The sequence below is a fragment of the Erinaceus europaeus genome, chromosome 12 (assembly GCF_950295315.1).
Source record: "Erinaceus europaeus chromosome 12, mEriEur2.1, whole genome shotgun sequence".
NCBI classification, from domain to species: Eukaryota; Metazoa; Chordata; class Mammalia; order Eulipotyphla; family Erinaceidae; genus Erinaceus; species Erinaceus europaeus.
Window position 1 is genome coordinate 66537906 of NC_080173.1, and position 24084 is coordinate 66561989.

Consider the following 24084-nt stretch of genomic DNA (forward strand, 5'->3'; position numbering starts at 1 on the left):
GGTAAGAATAAAAGGGAAGGAAGGAAGGAAAGAAGGAAGCAAAGGAAGGAAGGAAGGGAGGGAGGAAGGAAGGAAGGGAGGAAGGGAGAAAATAGATTCATGGAGATACCTAGTACCTTAGAACACAGGACTTGCATGACTGGGAGCCTAAGTTTGGGCCCCCACATCCCCATATGCCAAAGCTGAGCAGTACTATATATAGCCTCTTGTACAAATTAATTGACTAGTTAATCTTTCTTTAAAAAAAAAAATAAAGAGATAGCTCACCAGGTATGACACATGCATTGCCATGTTCATAAACTAGGTTCAAACCCTGACACCACATGGGAGGTGCTATGGCACCACAGGAAGTTCCTGTGCTGTGGTGTTTCACTTTCTCTGCCTTTTTGTCTCTGTCTTGATATCTGGATGAAAAAGTGGCCTGGAGCACTGAGAGCACACACTACCCTGCACAAGGACCACAGTGCTCAAACCCTCGCTGCCCACCTGTGTGGGGGCGGGACACTTGTTTCATGAGCAGCAAAGCAGGTCTGCGGGTATCTCTCTTTCTCTTCCCCTCTCTATCTCCCCCTCCTCTCTCAATTTCTCATGGTCCCATCTAATAAAATAGAAAGAAAGGAAAAAAAGAAAAAGAAAAAACAGCCACTTGGAGCAGTAAATTCTTAGTGCAGGCAATAACTACAGTCACAACAAAAAAAATTAAAAAGAATAATAATAGGGAGGTGGGCGGTAGCACAGCGGGTTAAGCACATGTGGTGCAAAGTGCAAGGACCTGCGTAAAGACCCCGGTTCGAGCCCCTGGCTCCCCACCTGCAGGGGAGTCACTTCACAGGCAGTGAAGCAGGTCTGCAGGTGTCTTTCTCTCCCCCTTTCTGTCTTCCCCTCCTCTCTCCATTTTTCTGTGTCCTATCCAACAATGACAACATCAATAACAACAGCAATAATAACTACAACAACAATAAAAAACAATAAGGGCAACAAAAGGGAAAATAAATAAAAATTAAAATAAATAAATAAATATAATAGTTTAGGAAAAGAGAGAGAAAGAGAAACAGACCCAGGTTGGTTGAATTAAATTCCAAATTGGAACTAAATGGGCCAGTGCATCAGCCCATTGTTGGGATGATAGGCCAGGCATGGGGAACAGCCAGCCCATGGGCCAAAATCATTTGGTCTGACCCTGCCAAAGTAACTGCAGACAGAATTCAAAATTCAGTCAATCTAGGATCTTTCTTCATAGCAACATTAAGTGCTAATTTTTAAGCTGGTAATTAAAAAAAATTTATTATCTTTATTTATTGGATAGAGACAGCCAGAAATCAAGAGGGAAGGGGGTGATAGAGAGGGAGAGAGACAGAGAGACACCTGCAGCCCTGCTTCACCATTTGTAAAGATTTCCCCCTGCAGGTGGGGACCGGGGTCTTGAACCCGGGTCCTTAAGCATTGTAATACATGCGCTTAACCAGGTGCACCACTACCCAGCCACAAGTTGATAATTTTGTATAGCTCTCGAATGATGTAAGTATCCAAATGGCCTGTAGCATGCACGCCCGCGTGCGCGCGCGCGCACACACACACACACAAAATAGTCCCCAGCCCTGAGAGAGACTTTAGGCCTCACTCCCTGGACAATAACCCAGTGACCTGGAAAGCTTCTTGTCATCTCTCACAGTCACAGCATCAACAACTGATGTTAACTGGGAGCCAGACCTTGTGCTGAGCATGCTACACACTTGTCCCTGTAAAAGTCAGCATTATCACCCCATTTTAACAGATGAAGGACTGAAGCTCTGGAGGAAGAAGGCCTCTGCTCCACCTCAGGCAACCAATGGAGGCAGGAAAGAATAGGTATGAGTATGAGCTCTTTTCCATTATTGTGAGCTCTTTGCCATGATTGTTGCCACTGGGGTTTCACTACTCTGCTTTGACTTTTCTCAGATGGAGAGACAAAAACAAAGGCAGAGAGAGAGAAATCACAGCATCGAAGCATCTTCCAATGCAATGGGGGGGTCACAATCAAACCAGCAGTATTAAGTTAACTATGTTGCCGAGCCCTGCGCTTATGTCTTTACTTTGCTGTGGAGGGTCTGGCCTGGTCTGGAATTGTATGGGACGCCTGTCTCTCCCAAAACAGCCAGCAAGGGCTTAGCTGACTGTCAGCCCTGCAACAAGAGCTGAAGAGAGAGAGAGAGAGAGAGAGAGAGAGAGAGAGAGAGAGATAGCTCTAAGACTCCATGGACAACTGGTAGCATAAGCTTTAAAGAGTCAACAACCCTGTGGAGAGCATTTTTTCCCTCTGCCTAAATACCATCCCTTTTTAACATGTTCACTTATTTTACTGACTGCTTACCACCACACAGTGCTTTTGCACAGTGCCAGGACCAAGGATTCTTGGTGTCTAGTGAGGAAGGAGTCCAGAACCAAGCAAAGACAAGTGATGAGAAAACATAGTGAGATAATAATGTTTATATAGAAGTTATAATAATAACTAAACAAGATGAGATACTAACAACAGCAGAAAGTGAAGTACCTTACAAGGTAAACATGACTATGCTTTTTAAAGATAAAAAGTAATCTTTAATAATAATAGTAATAATATTAATGACAGGCATTCCTATCAATACTCCCTAAGTAAGTTTATAATCTAAAATGCCTTTAAAAAAATACAGATAAGTTTCCTTCTTAAAACAAAACCATTCTAAAGTTTATATTAAAACAAGACTAGCCAAGGAAACTCTGAAAAAGTAGTGGGGAAGGACCAGCCCTGCCAGACACTAAAACCTATTATGAAGTCTCAACAGTTAAGGCACTGGCACACGAACAGAGATACATTCATGTGGGGATTGAGAACGCAGAAATAGGCATCTCACACCAGGAAGCAAAGAGGACTAGTCAGTGATTGGTGTCAGGACAATTGGATAGCTCTCTAGAAAATACAAAGTTATATTCCCATTTCATATCCAATGCCAGAATAAATTCCAAAAGGATCAATGGTTTAAATGTAAAAATAAATCTATAAAATAGGAAAGAAAACATAAGAAAATTCACTTGTAGGCAAGGAGTGGATAAGGACCTTCAATTTTACCCAAAACCAAGAATCCATCCATAAGCACAAGACCAATACATTTAATTAAAAACTTCTATGGAGGAATACCACTGCAGGCAAATTTAAAAAGATTAATGACAAACTGGAAAAACAAATGTATAACTTATATCAGAGAGGAGCTAAATCTTGCTCATCTATAAAAGCTCCTATAGTAGATAAATGATTTTTTAAAAAACCTGGAAGTCAAGAATAAAGGTTAAGAATAACAGTTCACTGAATATGAAACACACAGGTATAAAAACTTAACTTCACACTGGGGAGACAGCATAATGGTTATACAAAAGACTTTCATGGGCGGTAGCACAGCGGTTTAAGTTCCAGTGGTTCAAAGTGCAAGGACCTGCATAAGGATCCCAGTTTGAGCCCCTGGCTCCCCACTGCAGGGGAGTCGCTTCACAAGCTTTCACTACCTTTCTTTCCCCTCTCTGTCTTTCCCTTCTCTCTCCATTTCTCTCTGTTCTAACAATGATGACGTCAGTAACAACAACAATAATAACTACAATAACAATAAATAAGAAGGGCAACAAAAGGGAATAAATATTTTTTTAAGAAAAGACTTTCATGCTTGAGGCTCCTAGGTCTCAGGTTCAATCCACAGCATCACCATAAGTCAGAGCTAAGCAGTACTCTGGTCTCTCTATATCTCTCTAATTAAAGTAATTTAAAATATCTTTTAAAAACTTAGCCTCATTCATAACAAAGGAAATACAAACTAAAACTGATATCTGTATTTCACTATCAGACTGGCAAACTCTTTTGCAAAAATCTGATCTCTCACCCTGCTGGTGAAGTTACAGCAATGGTGGGCATATCCATTAATACTGTTTTAATGGGGGAAGAAATTACAGATAACACCATCCCCCCAGACATTAGCTTAGGTGACCTGCACATTAGATGTCAGGCTCAGGAAAAAACTAGTTGGGTCATGGGCCCCCTGGGATATACCTAGAATAGGGGGCAGGTGGTGGCGCACCTGGTTGAGCGCATATGTTACAATGAGCAAGGACGCAGATTTGAGTCTCTGGTCCTCACCTGCAGGGGGAAAGCTTCATGAGTAGTGAAGCAGTGCTGCAGGTGTCTCTCTTCCTCTCTATCCCCCTTCTCTCTCGATTTCCTGCTGTCTCTATCCAATAAATAAATAAAGATAATTAAAATAATAAAATAATTTTTAAAAGGAATATACCTAAAATAGACCTACTAGCTTTTTCCAAAATGGAGACCCCAAATCTCCATCTGCAATATTCTTGCCTTTAGGTTCATGATTAGTCAACAATTTGCTCTGCTTTCTATCTTAACTCTTTTTCTGCCACCAGGTTCCAGATGCTACCATAATGCCAACCTGACTTTCCAGGGCAGATTACCCCACCATGTGTCCTGGAGCCCCACCTCCCCAGAGGCCTGCCCCACCAGGGAAAGACAGAGACAGGCTGGGAGTATGGATCAACCTGTCAATGCCTATGTTCAGTGGAGAAGCAATTACAGAAGCCAGACCTTCCACCTTCTGCAACCCACAATGACTCTGGGTCCATGCCCCAGAGGGTTAAAGAACAGGAAAGCTATCAGGAGAGGGAATGGGATATGGAGTTCTGGTGGTGGAAATTGTGTAGAATTGTACCCCTCTTATCCTATAGTCTTATCAGTGTTTCCATTTTATAAATAAAAACTTGGGGGGAAAAGAAAATGCAAATATGCTTTAAACAGGTCTCATTTTTTTTTTTGCACAAATAGCTAGGCAGAGATGTAAAATGACATATGTAAATCTTTAATAATCAAAAGATCAAAAGAAGAGGTCAGACAATAATGTACACAGGAGAGTACACACATTACCATGTTAAAGGACTTGGGCTCAAGCCATCCACTCCCCTCCCCCATCTCCACTCGTAGAAAGAAGCTTCAGGAGTGATGAAAGCAGTGTTACAAGTGTCTCTCTTTCCCTCTCCTGCTCAGTCTCTCCCTTCCTTGTCAGTTTCTCTCTGTGTCTTTCAAAAGAAGAAAGCAAAGAAAAGAAAGAAGAGAATGGAAGAGAAGAGGAGAAGGAAAGAAAGAAAAATAGCCAAGGACCCAGGTTCAAGTCCCTGGTCCCCCACCTGCAAGGGGAAAACTTCACGAGTGGTGAAGCAGGGCTACAGGTATCTCTCTGTATCTCTCTCTCCCCCTCCTCTCTCAATTTATCTCTGTCTCTATCCAATAATAAAGAAATAAAAATGTTAAAAAGAAAGAAAATAAATATGACCACCAGTGGTAGATTTGTCCTGCAAGCACTGAGCCCCCGTGATAATCTTACTGGCAATAATAAATAAATAAGACCGAAATATAGGAACATATCTAATTCCTTCAATAAAGATTGCCTACATCATGTATGGAGTAATTATGCAGTAAAAATTCTATGCAGCTATAAAAAGAATGGGGGAGGAATGAGTAGAATGATTTCCATGACATAGCAAGTTTACAATGCAAGGTGCACAAAATGTCATATGATACTTTTTGTGTATAAAATAAGAGACTTGAGAGTCTGTATTCTGCTTGCATGCACAGGAAGGAAATTAGTAACCATGGGGACCTGTCTGTGTTTGGGGGAAGGTTTGGAAGACACTGGGGTGGCTGGAGAACCAGTGAAAGCAAAGTTTTGCTGTAGATATTTTTATGTGTTCATTGATTTATTTTTAAATCATTTAAGTGTACTTTTTCACAAATAAATTTGACAAATAAGTGTAAGACTATAACTGTACTAAGTGCTAGGACAAGAAGATGGTGTATGGTGCTCTGAAAACATAGGGCACACTGACAAAAACTGGCATTGGAGTTTAGATTCTGAATCCCAGGAGTAGCCAGCTAGATTCGAGCACCCGCTCCCCACCATGCAGGTGAGAAGCCTCACAGGTGAAGAAGCAGGTCTACAGGTGCCTCTCTTTCTCTCTCTCTCTCTCTATCTTCCCCACCCCTTTCAATTTCTCTCTGCCCTATCAAACACAGAAGGAAAAGAAATGACCACTGGGAATGGTGGATTTGTAGTACCTAGTGGTACCAAGTCCCAGCAATAACTCTGGTGGCAAGTTTTAAAAAAAGAACACAAAGAAAGAAAAAGAATTCTATGTGCGACTAACCATAGTAGCTCACCTCTACCCTCATCAGAGGCTTGGACTTCCCTGTGTATCTCTGCCACACAACTGGCAGCACCTGTCTTCCCTGCCTGGGGAGACCCTGGCTGCCTGCAGAACAGGTAAATCCAAACTTCACTATGTTAAGTAAGTGTCCTCCTAGTGGGTATTAAAAGAACACCAATGGGAGTCAGGCAGTAGTGCAGCGGGTTAAGCACAGGTGGTGCAAAGCACAAGGACCGGAGTAAGGATCCTGGTTTGAGCCCCTGGCTCCCCACCTGCAGGGGAGTCACTTCACAGGTGGTGAAGCAGGTCTGCAGGTGTCTGTCTTTCTCTCCCCCTCTCTGTCTTCCCCTCCTCTCCATTTCTCTGTACTATCCGACAATAACAGCAATAATTACTACAACAATAAAACAACAAGGGCAACAAAAAGGGAACTGATTAATTAATTTTTTTTTAAAAGAACACCAATAACGCAGAGGAGAGTTGAACAGATGCAGAAACTGAGCACCAGGAACTGCTTGCTGGTTATATAACCAGTCAATCAGAGAGGAAGCAATGCTGGCATTTCCCACGTACAACTATGATTCACAGAATTCTGATTTGCACATAGAGCCCCAGAAATAGAAATGAGGCATAAGAGTCATATACCTGTGTAGCCTCCAGCCAACACATACGAACACACATACACAGGGCCTGAGTGCTGTGTACGCAACCCCTGGCGACTGCATCTCAAAGCCCCACTGCACTGCAGCAACTTCCACTGCAGCTGTGGGCGGCCCCAAGGGGCAGCGCCTGAGCCCTTGGCAGACACTAACAGGTTCCCGGCCTTCTGTTTGCGACACACTTGAGCTAAGACTTTCCACATAAAAAGCTTGTTGCCAGGACCAGATGGGGGAAAGAATGAGCCTCTGCAACCTGGATAGGGTGTCATCAGCAGCATCCCTGGAATTGAGAATTGCTCTGGTAGGAACCAGGTCCCAGGTAAGACCAGGAAGGAGCTGACACAGGAGCCACAGCAAAGCCTTCTCTTGCAGAGGGCTGGTAGCTGCCAGGCCAGGACACTACACAACAAAGAGGGCCTTTGGAGTTCATCATTGACTCTTCCTCAATAAGGTTTACTTGTATCATGCCCCAGCTAACCCAAAACTGGGTGAGATTTGCCCCCTGATCATCATTGCCATTTCTTTTTCTTACTTGTTGTTGTTGTTTGGTTTTTGTCATCACTGTGATTCAACATTTTAAGACAGATATAGAGAGAGGTGGGGGGTGGGGGCGGGGAGGAAGGGAGAACGCATTCTAGCACCAAAGCTTCTTCCAGGGCAGTGGCGGCTAGGGTCACACACGTCCTATTTCTCTTTTCTTCACTTCTTTTTCTTCTTCTTCCTCTTCTTCTTCTTCTTTTCTTTTTTTAATTCAGTTCTGGCTTATGGGCAAGGGATTGAACCTGGGACTTTGGAGCCTCAGGCATGAAAGTCTCTTTGCCTATTATTATGCTATCTACCCTGCCCCCCCTTTTTCCTTTCCTTAATTGCCACCGGGGTTATTGCTGGGGCTTGGTTCCTGCATAACAAATTCACTGCTCCTGGTGGCCAGTTTCCTTCTTTCTTTCTTTTTTTCTTTTTTTTTTTTAACCAGAGCACTGCTCAGCTCTGGTTTATGGTGGTGCAGGGGACTAAAACTGGGACATTGGAGCCTCAGGCATGAGAGTGTCTTTGCATAACCATTATGCTATCTACCCCTGCCCCATTTTTTCCTCTTTATTTTTTTTCTTTCTATTTTATTTCATAGAACAGAGAGAAACTGGGATGAAAGGGGGAGATACAGAGGGAGAGAAAAAGAAAGACATCTGCAGTGTTACTTCACTGCTCAAGAAGCTTCCCTTCTTGGGAGCTGGGCGGTAGCACAGCGGGTTGAGGGCACATGGCGCAAAGCCCAAGGACCGGCGTAAGGATCCTGGTTCAAGCCCCCAGCTCCCCACCTGCAGGGGAGTCACTTCACAGGTGGTGAAGCAGGTCTGCAGGTGTCTGTCTTTCTCTCCCTCTCTCTGTCTTCCCCCTCCTCTCTCTATTTCTCTCTGTCCTATCCAACAATGACGACAACAATAACTACAACAATAAAACAACAAGGGCAACAAAAGGAAATAAATAAATAAAATATTTTAAAAAAGAAGCTTCCCTTCTGTAGGTGGGAACTGGAAACTTAAAGGTGGGTCCTTGTACATGATAATAAGCACTCAACTAGCTGCACCATCACCTGGCCCCACTGTTGCCATTTCTTATGTGCAAGGTGCTTTGTGCAAATTCTCTCATTTAATTCTCACAATTTGGGGACGTGTGTTCATCTCCATTTTCTTTTTCTTTTTCTTTTTTTTCCTTTTTCTAATTCTATTTTTTTAATTAGACAGGACAGAAAGAAGTTGAGAGGGGAGAGGGAGATAGAGAAAGACACCTGCAGACCTGCTTCACCACTCATGAAACATACCCCTGCGGGTGGGGAGCAGGGGCTTAAACCTGGGTCCTTATACATGGTAACATGTGTACTTAACCAGGTGTGCCACCAACTGGCCCCCTCATCTCCACTTTTTAAACAAGAAAATTAAAGTCCAAACAGACTAAGAAGTTTGCCTCAAAGTACCCAGCCAGCCAATTAATGCTAGGGGAAGGGTGTACAGTTGGTCTGTGGGGCTCAGGTCCTGTGATCCTTCTGCAAACTGTCTGTGCATGGGTCAGAGTCCGGTGCCGGATTCTGACAGTGAATTCTCCAGATACCCATCCCCACCCACCTCCAGCAGTGCCCAGGACTCGCCCATTCTTACATGGCCAAAGGGGTCCAGATGGTTGTTTGTCAGCTTCAGCTTCTGGAAGGAGACCAGCTGCCGCATCCAGTGGGCTCCTGTGGCAGGAGAATCCGGGTGGACATACAGCCTTCCCGGCATGGCGGGCTCAGCCTTACCTGCCACCATCCTGCCAACAAAGCAGAGAGCTGACACTGAGCACTGTGGGACTGGGGGCAGCCCAGATTCCCTGTCCCCTCTGAGGGCAAACCCCCAGGCCTGAGAAAAAGGCCCTGTCAGTCCCACCACACTCTCAGTCTCGGACTTTGGGGAGTTGCAATGAGGGGCAGGGAGAGTTCTGAGAAGAGGAGAGGAATACTGAACCACTTCTAGTACTGCAGTAGAAAGAAGGAGGGAGATTACTGAGAAATGTAATTATTTACTTGAGGGATTAATCCCAAAGATACTGTGAGGCAATTTAGGCACCTCTCTCTGTGTGTATATTTACAATTTTCAAATGTTATAAATCACATCCTTGGAAGGAGCTTTTCAGAGGCCCTACACAACTTCCAATTGCCTCAGAATAATAAGAAGAAATTAATTGGTAGCTGTTTCCTGAGCCAAAAGCTTCTCTCAGTGCTATTACAGCCCAGAGATAGAGAAGAAATAGAAATGTTGCTCTTGGCAGGACCTGGCCACCAAATTCCATATCCTTAACTGGATCTCTGTCATCTTTATTTCCCACCCACCCGCTTGCCCACCTGCACGCCTGTACATTCAATCTCCTTGGGTACTTTACTGGGTAATCCACCACCCAGGCCCTGGTACTGCTTGCTCTTTAACCTGTTTTCCCATAGTCCCTTGCTAAAGAGTCCAATCACCCAGCCACCATGCAGACACACTGCTAAGAGAGAGAACTTTACAGCCAGAGAAGAAGGGAAACCATAGAGAGGGGAGAGAGCCACCAAGACAACTAGATGCTCCACTCCCAATGACTCTCCACCTCTTTCCTAGTGAGATAGTAGTCTGAATCTACCCACAGTGGACATGTGTCCCCAAGCATAATTATGTCTTGCTTGTCCACAACTGTGGGGGAGAATGCAGATTTTTTTAACTCTAGCAACCACCCAAATACTGCAGCATATATGCTTATATGCAGCCCAGCTCCACCTGCAGCAGGTGTGCAGAACCTGCCAAAGCTCAGCCTCTGCAGTTCCAAGGACTGAGATGGTCTGTCGCTGAGATGAGACGCTGTTCTAAAGTTAGATGGGCGTGGACATGGAAAACGTAGTTCAAGGAAGATGACTGAAGTGAGGGTCCCAGGTCTCTTACCATTTGTTGTCACAGAACTTGTAGCGGTGGTCATCTGCAGGGACGATGTCGATCAGCAGGATGTACTTGGTCTTGGGGTTCATCCCTGTGACTTTTACCTTGTAGCTGGGGAACATCCTCCTGGAGGAAGCCATGGAGTGAGCCAGAGGCATGGACAGAACACCCAAAAGGATGCATGGAGTGGACAAGAAGGCAGAAGGCCTCACAAGGCATTGGTCCTTTAACAAGACACCCCAGAGTTCAGCCCTCTAGCATGATCTTGCACAATCACTTCCTTTTCCTGTCTCGGCTTCTCTTGCACAAACAAAAAGTTGTCTGAGTTGCTCTTTCTGGACTCTAGTAGTTACCAGTTCATGTGTCTAGGAAGAAGATTTGCTCTCAGGATTCCCTAAAATTTAGGCCTACTAACTGTGAGCAACTAAAGCATAGAGATCCTGGCCAGGATCAAGAGAGAGAATTTCTACATCAACTTGGCCACCTTAACTTCCCTCCTGTTCTTTCCCAGTCCATGCACAATTGAAGTTCTGGGGTACCACTATAGGAGCAGACCTGGACACCACCCCCTTAACCAGTGAGAGGTCTTCTCTGAGTCATTTCTCTGAAACCCACAGGCCTGGAGCATGCTGCTATGTCCTTGACTACCTTCAGGATTTTCGGCAGAGGTATTTATGTTTGTGAATGTCTTGCCTGGGTCCAGGGCCCTCTGATAATTGGGTATAATGTGAAGTTAGTCCAGGAACTTCGTTGAGAAGAGCTTGAATTCTGGAACCACCCTGGCATGGTCCACACCCTGAATCCAAATGTAGCAAACTGTGAGGTCTCTGACATCCTACTTGAATCTCTCTGTGCCTCAGTTTATCTCTAAAATGGGAATACTATTAGCTAGCTCATAGGTCACTATGTGGATTAAGTGAGCTCATTTGTGACTATTCCCACTCCTTTCACAAATTAGTGACATGACCGACTTCTATGAAGGTAGATTAAAAAAAAAAAAATGCTACCACCTACTTCCTGCAGCCTATGCTGAAACTGTCCAGACACCTGAGGAATAATTTAGAAATTTTAGAAATGCATTTTCCTTGGGGGAGAGGGGGAGGCTGGAAAGATATCACCAGTGGTAGTGCGACAGGCTTCTATGCTTGAGGCTCTGAAGTTCCAGATTTAATTCCATTCTGATGGTTCTGGCACTATCAGCCCAAGCTGAACAGTCCTCTGAGAGAGGAAAAGAAAAAGACTTCTCCAGAACCCTCAGTGGGTCATACATACACCACCAACAACAATAACAACATATCACAGATCTGTAGGGCACAGCTCCCGTCCTCATCAGCAGGCCCCCGACTGCACTTCAATGGAGGGGGCAGACAGAGCTTCCTCACAATAGTCCTCAGACACCCCACTCTCTGTAACCCATCTCCCACAAATGTTCCCCATGGGGAAGGAAGGGTCCAAATCTAACTTGTGACAGTGAGGGTCACAGGAACTAGCTCCCCATAGTTGTGTCCCATCAAACCACTCAAGGGAAGCCATCTGGTGGTCTTCCTGCTTAAACTGAGAGACAGTACAAGAAACTGATCCAGATAACTCACACAGGTGATTACAGTCCCCCATTTTGTCAACAGGGGTACCACTTTACCTCGTCAAGACAAGGCTTCCAGAATGGATCTAGGCCTCCACAAACCAGAAGACCCTACAGGAAGCCCAGGCCAGGAACCTGAGATGGTGGGTTCAAATCCAGCCCAGGTCAGCTCTCTGCAGCCCCAGTCTACAACTGCTCTTGCTGCAATGGGAGATGTGGGAGGTGTGTGACTGTGTGTAAGCCCATGAGCACACAGTGAAGTGCGCATGTGCGCATGTGTGCGTGCCTGGAGGGAGGAGGGAAGTTCTAGCTGCAAGGCTAGGGACTTATAAACCTTGTGGAAGAATTTGTCTCAGATGTCAATTGAAAGCATTTTCAAATGTCTACCCCACCCCCTCTCCAGGAATGGGGGAAGTGAGAGGACTCTCTCACTGCTTACCAGCTACATACACACCCCAGCCTGGGGGCACAGCTGGAACCTACACCACCCTCTTTCCTGGCTCTCCCCTGGTGGGCCTAAAGCTAAAGGGGAGGGGGGCACAGAGAGGGCAGCAGCTGGCTCACCACTCCCCTCCCTGGGGAAAAGCCAAGAACCTTGTGCCCTCCAGGCCACCATTTTGTAACTGCTACAGAAACATCCACAAAATGGGGCAATCCTGCTTGTGCTTGGACTGGCCTGGCACCAGTGCCCTGCATGATTAGTCTGTTTCTCCAGCAACAACTCTAAGTGCCAACAGCAGAGGACAGGCGTAACTTCCCCCGAGGGTAGGGGCAGGAAGGGGTCAGAAGAAAATATTTCTGTAAAAGTGGTGTTCACAACTTAGGCTGAGCTGGGCTCTGTCCTTTTGCAGGCACTCCCAGATGAAATGTACTCCCTACTAGGCTTCAGCCTCAGTAGCTCAGGAAGCCAGACTGACAGTGACTGAACGCTTTTAAGAAATCCAGTGAGGAGACTCCCAAAGTGAGGAGCTGGTGCCCTGTGATTTGGCTTCTCTTGCAAGCTGACCCTTACACCAGATTCCAGACTGATAAGAGCCACTAAGAGTCCTCCACCCCAGGCTGAACCCCACCCCCAGCCCCCCATTGCTTCGTTGCCATGGTGGAAATAGCTCTCTCCATTTCTGGCAGGATCCAGTTCGGAGGCTGTTTCTGGGCCATGCAGGGAAGAACTATGCTTTCCTCAGGTAGGGGACTCCAGAAGGACGCAGGGGATGAATGTGTGACTGTGAAGCACATGCTGCACTCTGGTCACAGCGCTCTTGCCCAGGCTGAGGGGAGATCCCACTCCCCCACCCCCTCACAACCCCCACCCCGCCACACACACACATCTGGTTCATGAGGGGGTCACCGTGGGTCTCCTTGGAGGCGAGACTCAGAGCACAGAGGTCAGGCTGGCTTAGAAGCTGTGACTTCCTCTCCGCTCACCTGCAGCTTAAAGGTGCTCTGTATGGGAGCAGGTGAATCTGTGGAGTGAGATGTCAATTGTTTCTGGGACTGAGAGTTTGAAATGCACCCGAAAGCCAATAACTAGGGGAGAAAAGAAGCACCGCACGCGAGGGAGAGAAAGGACCAAGAAGGGAGGGGCTTGTTGGCTGAGCGTGGGCCGCCCAGCCAAAGATCTGCTGCCGCGCCCCGCGCGTCCGGGTTCCGGCAGGTCCCCGGTCCCGCGCGCCTCTACCCCGAGCGCCCGGGTTCCCGCCCGGGTTCGGCTGGGGGCGCCCGCGCACCGGCCCTGGCACGCGCGGAAGCTGCTCCGCCGGGAATAAACAAGCCAGCCAGCAGATGAAAGCGGGGTTTTCCGCTCTGATCAGGAGACAGGCTCTGAAGGCTGCGGGGACTGCGCCGTTATCTGCTCTGTTACTCAGAAATGGCTTTAGAATGAACTGCTAAGATAAGCTTTCTCCGACGTGTTTCGGCGTGGGAGGCTCTGGGGCGCAGGGCAAGGGCTTGGGGCGTCTTGACTTTGGAAACATCCCGCCAGTGCGAACGTGCTGCCCAGCAGGGACAACGCCTCATAGCTGGGGGGCTGGGGGGCGAGCACTGGGCCCAAGCACTTGCCAAACTCAAGGCACTGATATAGCGCCTCTGCAACCCCAAATCCTTCCAGAGGGAAGGGGCAGAAAATAGAAAACGTAAGGGATCCCCGGATTTTACGGAGATAGATAGCTGGAGGGGTCCACAGCCACCTCAGAGGGGTGAGAGGGGAAATCCTGGGACTTTGGTATCTTCCCCTAAATGCAAGGACAAAGGGAAATCAAAGCGTGTGGGGGAGTCACTAGAAGAGTGATAGTCACCGGGAAAGCACACAAGGAGGCGGGGTGGGGGCAGCCGCCTCAGGTAATGTTCTCAAATGGTCCGTTCAATATGTAAAAATCCATTGAGCGGGGAGTCGGGCTGTAGTGCAGCGGGTTAAGTGCAGGTGGCGCAAAGCACAAGGACCGGCAGAAGGATCCCGGTTCGAGCCCTGGCTCCCCACCTGCAGGGCAGTCACTTCACAAGCGGTGAAGCAGGTCTGCGGGTGTCTATCTTCCTCTCCCCCTCCTCTTTACATTTCTCTCTGTCCTATCCAACAACAACGACAATAATAATTACTACAACAATAAAACAAGGGCAACAAAAGGGAATAAATAAATAAAATAAATATTTAAAAAAATCCATTGAGCAGCATAATTCAAATTTGATCACTTTTCTGCAGGAATAGTCCACTTGAATAAAATTAACATTAGAAATTATATGTGTGTATGTGTATGCACTAACACACATAGAAAGAAACAGGCCTTGGAGATCAGATCTCAACAAAACAGGTTGTGGGCAAAGGCTAGGGATCCAGAACACCCACCCCACCCTCAAACCCCCCCCTTTCCTATTTCTATTGCTAGAATCTTTGGGTTTTGAAAAATCTGAATATGCTGACAAGAGACCCAGCAAAGAAGGCTGAGTTTAGGGGTAGGGTTGTTGTGCTGCCTACACTGAGACTAAACCTTCTGCAGACAAATTATTCTAAGAGCAGTGACAGATCTACAGATTTTGTTCTCTCTCTCTCTCTCTCTCTCTCTCTCTCTCTCACACACACACACACACAGAGAGAGAGAGAGAGAGAAGGAGGGAAGAAGGGAAGGAAAAAAGCTGTTTTATTATTCATTCAAAGCTTTTTTTTTTTTTTTAATAGAGGCTGAGAAGCTGGGAAAGAGTATAGGAGACTAACGCTTCCTTTTATGTGTTGCAGGCCTGCTTGAACCATGTGTTTTTGCCATGTCAGAGCATGGCAAAACAGCACACTGTCCAGGTGAGCTATGTCACCAACTCTCGAACAAAACATTTTTAAGGGAAGTCAGGCGGTAGCTCAGTGGGTCAAGGGCGGGTGACGCAAAGAGCAAGGACCTGATCCTGTTTTGAGTCCCTGGATCCCCACCTTCAGGAGAGTCTCTTCACAGGCAGTGAGGCAGGTCTACAGGTGTCTTTCTTTCTCTCCCCCTCTCTGTCTTCCCCGCCGCTCTCCATTTCTCTCTGTCCTATCCAGCAACGATGACATCAATAACAACAACAATAATAACTACAACAATAAAACAACAAGGGCAACAAAAGGGAATAAATAAATAAATGTTAAAAAATTAAAAACCATTTTTAAGAAATATTTTCCCCAAGTTTGTGGGGTTTTTTTTTGGGGGGGTGGCAAGAATGGAATGATGCTGTTTTGGAAGGTTGGTTGCTTCTCTTAGATATTTTTAAAGACACTTCCTTCTGATACTTTTGCTTTCAGAAAATACTTTAAAAAGAGATCAAAGCACTCTCTCCCCAGCCCACTTTCCCAGTGTCTTCAGCCCTTACTTCTCTTATCACCCACGCCACTGGGTTCTGACGCTCTGTATACAGAGCCAGGGCAATTGGCTTTGAAGCCCCGGATTAAGCCGAGCCAAATCCTTGCCTCAGAATAACAAACAATACAGGTTCAACAGGAGTTCTCATCAGTAGTTCATTTTTCAAACGCAAATTCACTGTCACTAACACAAGCAACATTGAACTCAACAGGCTATGAAGGCTGATAGTGGAGATTTATCTGGTGGCAAAACCATGACCTAGGAGTAGAACAGGCAGACCGTTAGGAAATTTTCATTTTGGGGAGGTTTATATTTTAAAATTTTGTGGAACTTACTTTTATCTGTGTTTGGGAGAAAATGTAGTTTCTCACATGGATCAAGTTTGGCAGAGACATGAGAGGGCAGAGAGAAGAATCTTCTCTCTGCAGTTAGCAACATAAACTCTGACTTTGGGGGGAGGGGTAGATGATGAGAGGAAGAAACTGGCTGGGGAGAAGAGGTCTTCTCTAGGGTGTGCCTCTCTCAGAATCACACAGAAACCAGCCAGCGTCTATCAGGGCAAAGCAACATTGCCCCCCATAGAACAGCTCATATATAAAGGAGTCTCTCAAAGTGGGGGACTTGACTTATGTAGAACTGGCAACTAGCTATACAAGCCAAGTGCCTTCTTTCCCTTCTCTGGGATTGGGTTTATGTTCTCTTAGTTCTTTTTCAGTGGTAGCAGTTTAGGTATCCATGATTCTAGGTTCAGGAGAAGAGTCCAGGGTATCTGCTGTGAAATACAAGTATCCCATGGGTGATTTATGTAGAGACACAAAGAAGGGGACAGGAAGAGGCACTGGACACGATGCTGAAGAGCCAGAAAGTCCAAGTAAAGCAAGCTGCCTCCAGAGTCTGCCCCAGGGAGGAAGGCAGTGAGGGGGAGGGGACAGGGGAATCTGAACAGTGAAAGTGGTCTCTGAAAGCATGGGAGCTGAGCGGGAGGCAAAGGGTCTGTGGGAACCACAGGGGAGGAGGGCTAAGGCTAGAGACTTCTTTAAGAACTAGACCTGGTGCAAGGATGATTTCCTGCCAGAGAAATAAAAGACTATGATGAATCCATAATTGACCAATATCATCACAGTTATTTAAAAATTATTATCCTCATTCCCTAAGGCCCATCTCTAAGCCTCCCCTAGGATCAGACATAAACATCTGCCTGAAGCTGATTGCCTCTTGAAGTGTGTGTGTGTGTGTGTGTGTGTGTGTGTGTGTGTGTGTGTGTGTTGAGAGGCCAGAGGACCCACACAGGTGCAGGAAACCCCACTGAGGAGAATCACAAGTGCCTTTTGTTTAAAATGGCAGGAGCCAGGCATGCCCAAGAATGCTGCCCATTTATTTCCTAGGTTATTTCTATGGCCTGAAAATAGAAGTCCTGGACTTTTCTTGTTTTTCCTTCCCTCCATGCCAGCAGTCACAAGAAATAAATTCTCCCTCTTCACACCTGTAATCCACTCAACAATTTACCAAGCCCTGCTCCCAGGATCCCTGGTTTAAGGTAGCCTAGAGAGGTAAGATGGCAGGTGGGTCTGCAGTATATTAGGCTGTACATAAGGCCAGCAAGTGACAGGAAGTTTAGTCCACTCTACTAGGAAGAGGCAAAATGTATGATACTTACCCTATACTGCATGGAGCACCCTTTCCCAGTCAATGTATTTTTTCCCCCATCCTCAAAAAATACCATGGCACTGACAGCTTCCAGCTCCAAATTACCTGGCTTATGCTTATGCTTGAGAGCAATTAGAAGTCTAGCCTCCCACAAGGACTTCACCCCCAACAAAACAAAGGAAATCTTGAAAGGCCTGCTGGGCAGTAGAGAGCTCCTACACCACACAAAATAAACCATCAGTTTTTTTTGCTTCCTTCGGATAATACACCATTTCCCACCTGAACACTTTAGACTTCTAAAAAAAAAAAAAAGTGGAAGAAAATGCCAGGTGGCTGCCAGAGAGTTCCCTAAATAGGATCAATACTATTAATTGGGTTTTGTTGTGTGCTTCCATGTGCCAAGAGCTGTGCTGAATGTTTTATGTACAACTATTTGAAGTGAGACCTACTATTACACTGATGGAGATGGACCAAGGGCTTCAGTAACTTTGATTGGGAGTTGTACTGGTGGAAGTCACCGAGATGCTGCGTCTGGAATCCCCTGCCCTCTCTGCTCCTCACCCCTGGCCCTTGATGCTTCACCATCTTACCTCCCTTTGCCCAGTGCCAGGCACAGTGAGATGGACATACCTAACCTGCCTACCAAGGACCATAATCAGATTGAAAGATGTGGATGGGGACAGATGTTACTGAGCCTGAACTCTCTCATTTCTCTGTCTGCAGCAATCTCCCCTCACCTGATAACTGCTCCCCTCAGCTGGCCCACCCCAGACGGGCTGCCCAGAGAATCTCTCCCGCCTGCCCTGTCTGCAGCTCCCTCTCCGCACACTCTCCTCCTGGTTTTCTCCCACAGACACCATCGCATTTTAAAGATGTTTCCACATTATAAATCATCCTCCTCTGGCAGCCACCAGAGAGTTGCTCCCCCAACAACACACATGCAGGGCCCAACCCTTGACCAAGGAGAGACTGCCAACAGAGGTGTCGCACAACATGGGATGAGAGACTTGGGGTTCAGTTGCTTCCCTCACTCCCCCCTCACTCCACTTCCCCACCCCCCTCCTACCCATCAAAATTATAGATATAAGAAAATGTGATTGTGTCCACTTCCTTCAGCCGCTGAAGGGCATCTCTAGGTTCCCAAACAAGGCAAACCTGAGAAACCCGGCAGGTCCCCAAAAGCTGAAGAACAAAGAAGCCTCACCACCACTACCACTAGGTTAAAAGTGCTGGAGTTGAGACCTAGCATCTCATAATCCTAGTTTGCTAGTTGTTTTGCATAGTACTACCCACCCCACCCCCAACCAAACCCTCCTGCCAGGCCCAAGGCCATCCAGGGCATGGGGCAACTGCGAAGGAATTGATGTCCCTCACCAGAGAGGGCACACAGCAGACTATTCAGAGAACCCCCTGGGGATGTCCCTGGCTGCCACCCATCACCCTCTTCCCCCCTCCAGTAAACGTCCCTGCGCTGACCTGCCGGCCTTGGTGATGATCATCTCGGTGCCGGCCTCGTGGAACTTCTTCCAGAGCTCCTTCTCATGCAGACCCACCTTGATGTTCTCGATGGTCTGGGGATGGGAGGCAGGGGAACTTGTGTTGGCTTGATCCTTGGCTCCACGCCTGCTCAGGATCCCCCAGAGAGGAGAACACAGAGAACTGCCAGCCTTGGACCCCCATGCCTGGAGATTTCGTTTCATAAAATTACTGGTACCACTGGTGACTTTTTAAAAAGACGAATAGTTGGCGGGAACCCTTTCTTTCCTATACGCACCCACAGACGCCGAGTGACTGTCAAGGTAAAGACAACCACCTACACAAGCGTAGACACTCCACCGGTCTTGGGTCTTGGGGACAGACACACAGACACAGAAGGGACACACACTCCGGGCCAGCCGCACTCACCCGCGGGCACTGCGCGCAGACAGACCCGCACAGGCCTTGGGCGGTCGACTCGGTTCCCCGTGACCATGGAGTTGCCACCGCGACCCTCTGGGCGAGCTCCCCGCGACTCGCAGCCCCTTCCCGCGGGGCGCAGGCTCCCCGAGGTCGTCGGAGGTGGACCCCGGTCTGGACCCGCCTGTCCCAGCCTAACCTCAGAGCTCCGAGAGGAACTGGGCGGCCCGGAGGAGAAGGAATGGCAGGACGTTTAGGGCCACCAGGCCCCGCCAAAGGTGGCCCTGCGGATAGACACAGGTGGCCCTGCGTACAGACCAACGCCTGACTTCCCCGCCGCGGGCTCGATCCTACCTGCTCCGCGGTGGCGGCGGCCGCAATGTCGCCGCAGGGGCCGGCGGGGCTGCCGAGCGCTGTTCCGCCGAGGCCCGGAGCTGCCAGCACGGGATCCGGGGCGCTGGGGGCGCTGGCGGAGGCGCTGGCTTCGCTGAGCGCGGGGCCCGGGGCCCGGAAGGCCTCCTCACTCTCCGACAGGCCCTTGTCCTGCAGCATCTCCTGCGAGCAGAGCGCACAAGAGTCACATGCCGGGCCCACACCCCTCAGAAGCCCCGCAGCTCTCGCGGGAAGGTGGTCTGAGTCCAGAGAGTTTCCGGGCCGGTGTTGGGGGGCCACCTGGGCGCAAGTGAAGGTCACCCTGGTGTCTGGGCCAGGGAAGGCTGACCATGTGGAGCGGGGCTCTCTCCACTACTCTCTGGACTCCAGGCTGTGTGGTGAGTAGGTCTAGGGGAAGGACCGCCCTCTCACCATGCCCCAGGTGCACCCCTAGTCCCTCCCTCCTGCTGGGCTCAGTTGCAACCTGGGGCCGAAGTCTTTTTCTGCTGTTCCCTAATATCTGAGGACCGAGCATTCTTGACTCAAGACATTCCTGGCACTTCCTTAGCAGAAGGTAGAAGAAAGCCAGACTAGGAGGGCCCACACCTGCGAAGGGGGGCTAAGACTGGGGGTGGGGAGGATGAGATGGAGGACTCTTACCTCTCTCTACTCATTCATCTGCCTTCACCCACCTCCCTCAAATAGCATTCAGGTCCAGTTTCTTGAACCCACACTTCCACTCCTACACACTCCCAACTCAGTCTTGACACCCAAACACCCTCACATAGTACCTTCACACAACTTCTAGTCGCCCAAAGCAGTTATACTCTCCTGGGGCAACCCCACTCAGGCCTTGAACTCTGCACAGGACTCCCAGCCAGGCTCTCACATTCTCATGTCCTTGTGTTGGTGCCAAGGACCCAGACCTTTCTTAACTAAAAACCAGCCCAGAAGGTTGGGTCCAGTGTAAGTCATAGCTATCCTTCCCAAGTGTCTGGGACTAGTCATCCTCCTGCCAATAAGCCTGTTGCCTTCTGGAAACATGTCCTGTGATAATCAGCATGGGAACCCAGCCTGCAAGGACCAGCAAGGATAATCCAAGAGTGCATTATCCTCGCTTCTGAACCTCTCCCTCTCCTTGCTCTTCTACCTAGCACTGACTATAGACAAGTTCCCTGAATCATTTTGTCTGTGAGGTTGACTCTCTCATGGAGTCACCTTCATTTTTCTCTTCTTGGGATCTCTCTGGCCAACCCAAGGTCCAGGCCCTTCATCCATTCTGTCTACTACTCTCCTCATTCCAAGGCCCAGACTTCGGCTCTCAGGACCTTACAAAATAAACAAGCCAAGTGCAACCAAGGAGATTAAAAGGGGCTAGGGGCAGTTGGGGCTGGGAAAAGTTCATAAAGATAAGGCTGACAGTCCCACCAGTTCTCCAGTTCTCTGGCCACAGGCATCAGAGAGCAAAGCCAGTACCCAGCCTTGGACTATGTGGGGATTCTGCATTCAAGTCTTGGAAACTAGGGAGCCCCTAGGCTAGGTGGCTTGGTGCTGGTTACTGGCTCCAGCTATAGGCACTGGTTCTGACTACATTTAGGGTCAGCCAGGATGGTCGCTGACTACAGGCTGGTCCCAGGTGCGGTAACCTGGGGACCCAGGAGGAGGGGCCACCTGGTGTGATGCTGGCTTGGCTACTAGGTCCTCTGATCAGTAGCCAAACCCAGAGCCTTGCAACCATAGCTCCCAGCTGTGCTTGGCGTTCTCCACCCTGCCGGGTTAAGGAAGCAGCTACCCGCGCCCAAAACCGCCCTTTCAGCCTGTGCTGCACTCTCCTTTGCTTTCTTGGAGTTCACCTCTTCCTTTTCTCTCAGCCTTGGAGCCACATCCCGACATCGCCTCAGCTTGCACTGCTAGAACTCCCAGTTAATTTCCTTTTCATCCAGAGTGTCTGGCCCAGAGGACAGTCCCCAAGGTCTTTTTGGACCATAGAAGAATTCACAGGAGGAGTAAGCGGCCTCTGAATTCACAGGTCATCTTGTCCCCTCTGCGCTCGCTCTGGTCCCTCTCTTTCAGTTACCTCACTTTCCAAAGGAAAGAGCAATTTTTCTTTTTCACCCTAGATGTTGATTTTTTTTTTTTTCTGGGGGAATCACTAATATTTTGTACTATTTTCAACATTTTCATTATCTCTATTGTCAGAATATTAAAATGGTGTGATCAGTAACATTAAGAATGCCTTATGACATAGAATATTAGAGTTTTGTGTTTTTAAATCTGTATGATTAAAATACTGGTTACATCTGTTAATTTGTCACAATTAAATATGTTGTTGCTTTTCTGCCACTACTCACCCCATTACATGAATACAATTATCTCCAATATCTAGGGGATTATTAGATATAATGTGCCAATTGATCATGTTCCTCTATCACTATTGTTTTTTTACTACTTACCTCCTGTCTCTTCATTGCGTTTTCACTTTATCACATATTAATTAGTTTGATATCTACCATAACTTGTAATATTATTGTTCTTGATTTTAAATTAATCTTCTTCCTCTCCTTTATAATACTTGTTATTTTTACCAGGATTTACTTTGTTAGTGTTGTTTATACTACTCTAGGTAGTCTTCACTTTGTCATCATTTGTAATATTACAGTTTTTGATCTCCTGGTTATTTTTCATCACATCGTTATTTCTTGTTACTTTGTTATAACTTGTAATAATGCTGTAGTTCTGTATACTGATTGTTTTTCATCGCACTGCTACACTATGCCTTACCACCGTATAGTTACTTATAATGTAGAGAATGTTAATACTTTTGCTATAATCATCTTATTCAAGTAACTCTTGTTATATTTTTATTTGTATTACTGTTGCTCTTAAGATTTTGGTTTTTATTTGCTTTTATTAAAGCAAATATTTATTCACTGTAGTATCGACAATAAACTGTATGCAACTATTCTATCATTGCTACTAATATTAATATTTCCCATGATAGTACTTTTCATTGTTCATCTTTTCCTACAGTTTCATCGTTCACACTTGCATTTATTATACTGTTGTTATTAATTCGAATACAATGACTCTTACCACATTTTCCCTATATTTAGACTGACTTTGTCTTTAATCCTTTTATATTTGTGATTACTGTTTTCACTCGGTTTTGAGAGTGACTATTTATTTGAGAGTGACTAGTTTATTGTTCTGAAGTCTTAGTAGTGTACTAGCGGTGTGTTCAACCCGATTTCATCGGTAATGGCCCACATGCTCATAACTCTTGATTGTGAATCGTTATTTTCACAGACTTCTCCTTGCTAAGATTTTGAGACTGTTGTAGCAAAGGCTTTGAGGTCCACTGTTTCAATCGCACATATCTCTCTACATCCAGATTCTCAGCAAGCACCCAGGCCCTGTTCCTTGGCCTTATTCTGCAAACACCAACTTCAAGGCTACGGTTTCACTGGTCGAGGTTTTGACCTAGTTCCTTTGGCGCTGGCACAGGCTTTTCTATGCTCTTGGGTCCCTAGACCCACTTTGTCCCCGTTATTGGCGGGGGGTGGGGGTGGGGGGAGAGGACTGGCGCCCAAACCGCTGCGTGGAGCCCTGGCAGCAGCCGGGTCTGAGGCATTTCGAACAGCCCTCTTGCCTCCTCCACGGTCCCCGAGGTCCCTACCCGGGTCCCCACATTCGTCCCCAGTCCAGCTCAGCCTCCTGGGCCCTGCAGCCTGCCCCTGGGCTCCCGGTCCCTGAACCGCAGCTCACCCCCATCCCTGCAGGAGCCCACACTCACCCTAAATGCGTTGCCGCATGCGGAGCCGCCTATAGCCCGAGGTCCAGTGCAGGCTCGGGTTCGAGGAGCCCGGGGCAGGGGGCTCCAACTCAGGGCCGCTGGGTCAGGGTCCCGTTGCCCGCCGCGCCCTCGGGGCCCGACGCATCGCGGCTCTGCAGCGGGCCCTTGATCTCTGAGGCTGCACTTTGGGGCCTCAGCTCCCTCCTCCTCCCCTCCCTCCGGGCCGCTCCCCCCCCCCCCCGCTGACGTCGCCGCTGTCAATCAGTCCTCGCCCGCCGCCCCCCGGGGAGGGGGCCACCCGGGTCCCCTAGCTCAGGCGCTCCAGGATCTAGCCCCGAACCTCCGCCGGCTCTCCCAGAGCACCGCCCGGGCTTCCACCCTGCAGCGCTTGGGCCCCGCGGGCCGGGCAGGGACGGGGAGCCCTTTATGATTTAGATTAGAGGGACGAGAAGGAGGGCGAGAGGCTGGGGCGCCGAAGCCCAACCGCAGCACCCACCCGCGGCCGCCCCGCACCAGGCCCCAGGCCGCGGGTCCCTGCAGCGCACCCCCGGCCGAGCGCACCCGGCCTGCAGCTCGCACTCTGCCCCAGCAGCCCTCGCACCTCCGCGGGGCTCCACTAGCTCCTGAGGGTGGTTCCCGTACGCACAGCCGCGATGGCGGGTTCCCTGTG

General features: G+C 48.0%; 1 protein-coding gene across 1 annotated transcript in view; it reads right to left on the bottom strand.

The window, feature by feature from the left end:
• Window positions 1-23558, bottom strand: part of TBX4 (T-box transcription factor 4) — a 37973-nt gene extending 14415 nt beyond the window's left edge. The window contains exons 1-5 of the mRNA XM_016191847.2: window positions 23415-23558; window positions 19604-19804; window positions 18830-18924; window positions 10313-10432; window positions 9023-9170 (exon numbers count right to left, since the gene is read on the bottom strand). Coding sequence (XP_016047333.2) covers window positions 9023-9170; window positions 10313-10432; window positions 18830-18924; window positions 19604-19801 — 561 coding nt within the window. The 5' untranslated portion in view covers window positions 19802-19804; window positions 23415-23558. The remainder of the gene's footprint in view (window positions 1-9022; window positions 9171-10312; window positions 10433-18829; window positions 18925-19603; window positions 19805-23414) is intronic.
• Window positions 23559-24084: the final 526 nt, after the last annotated feature.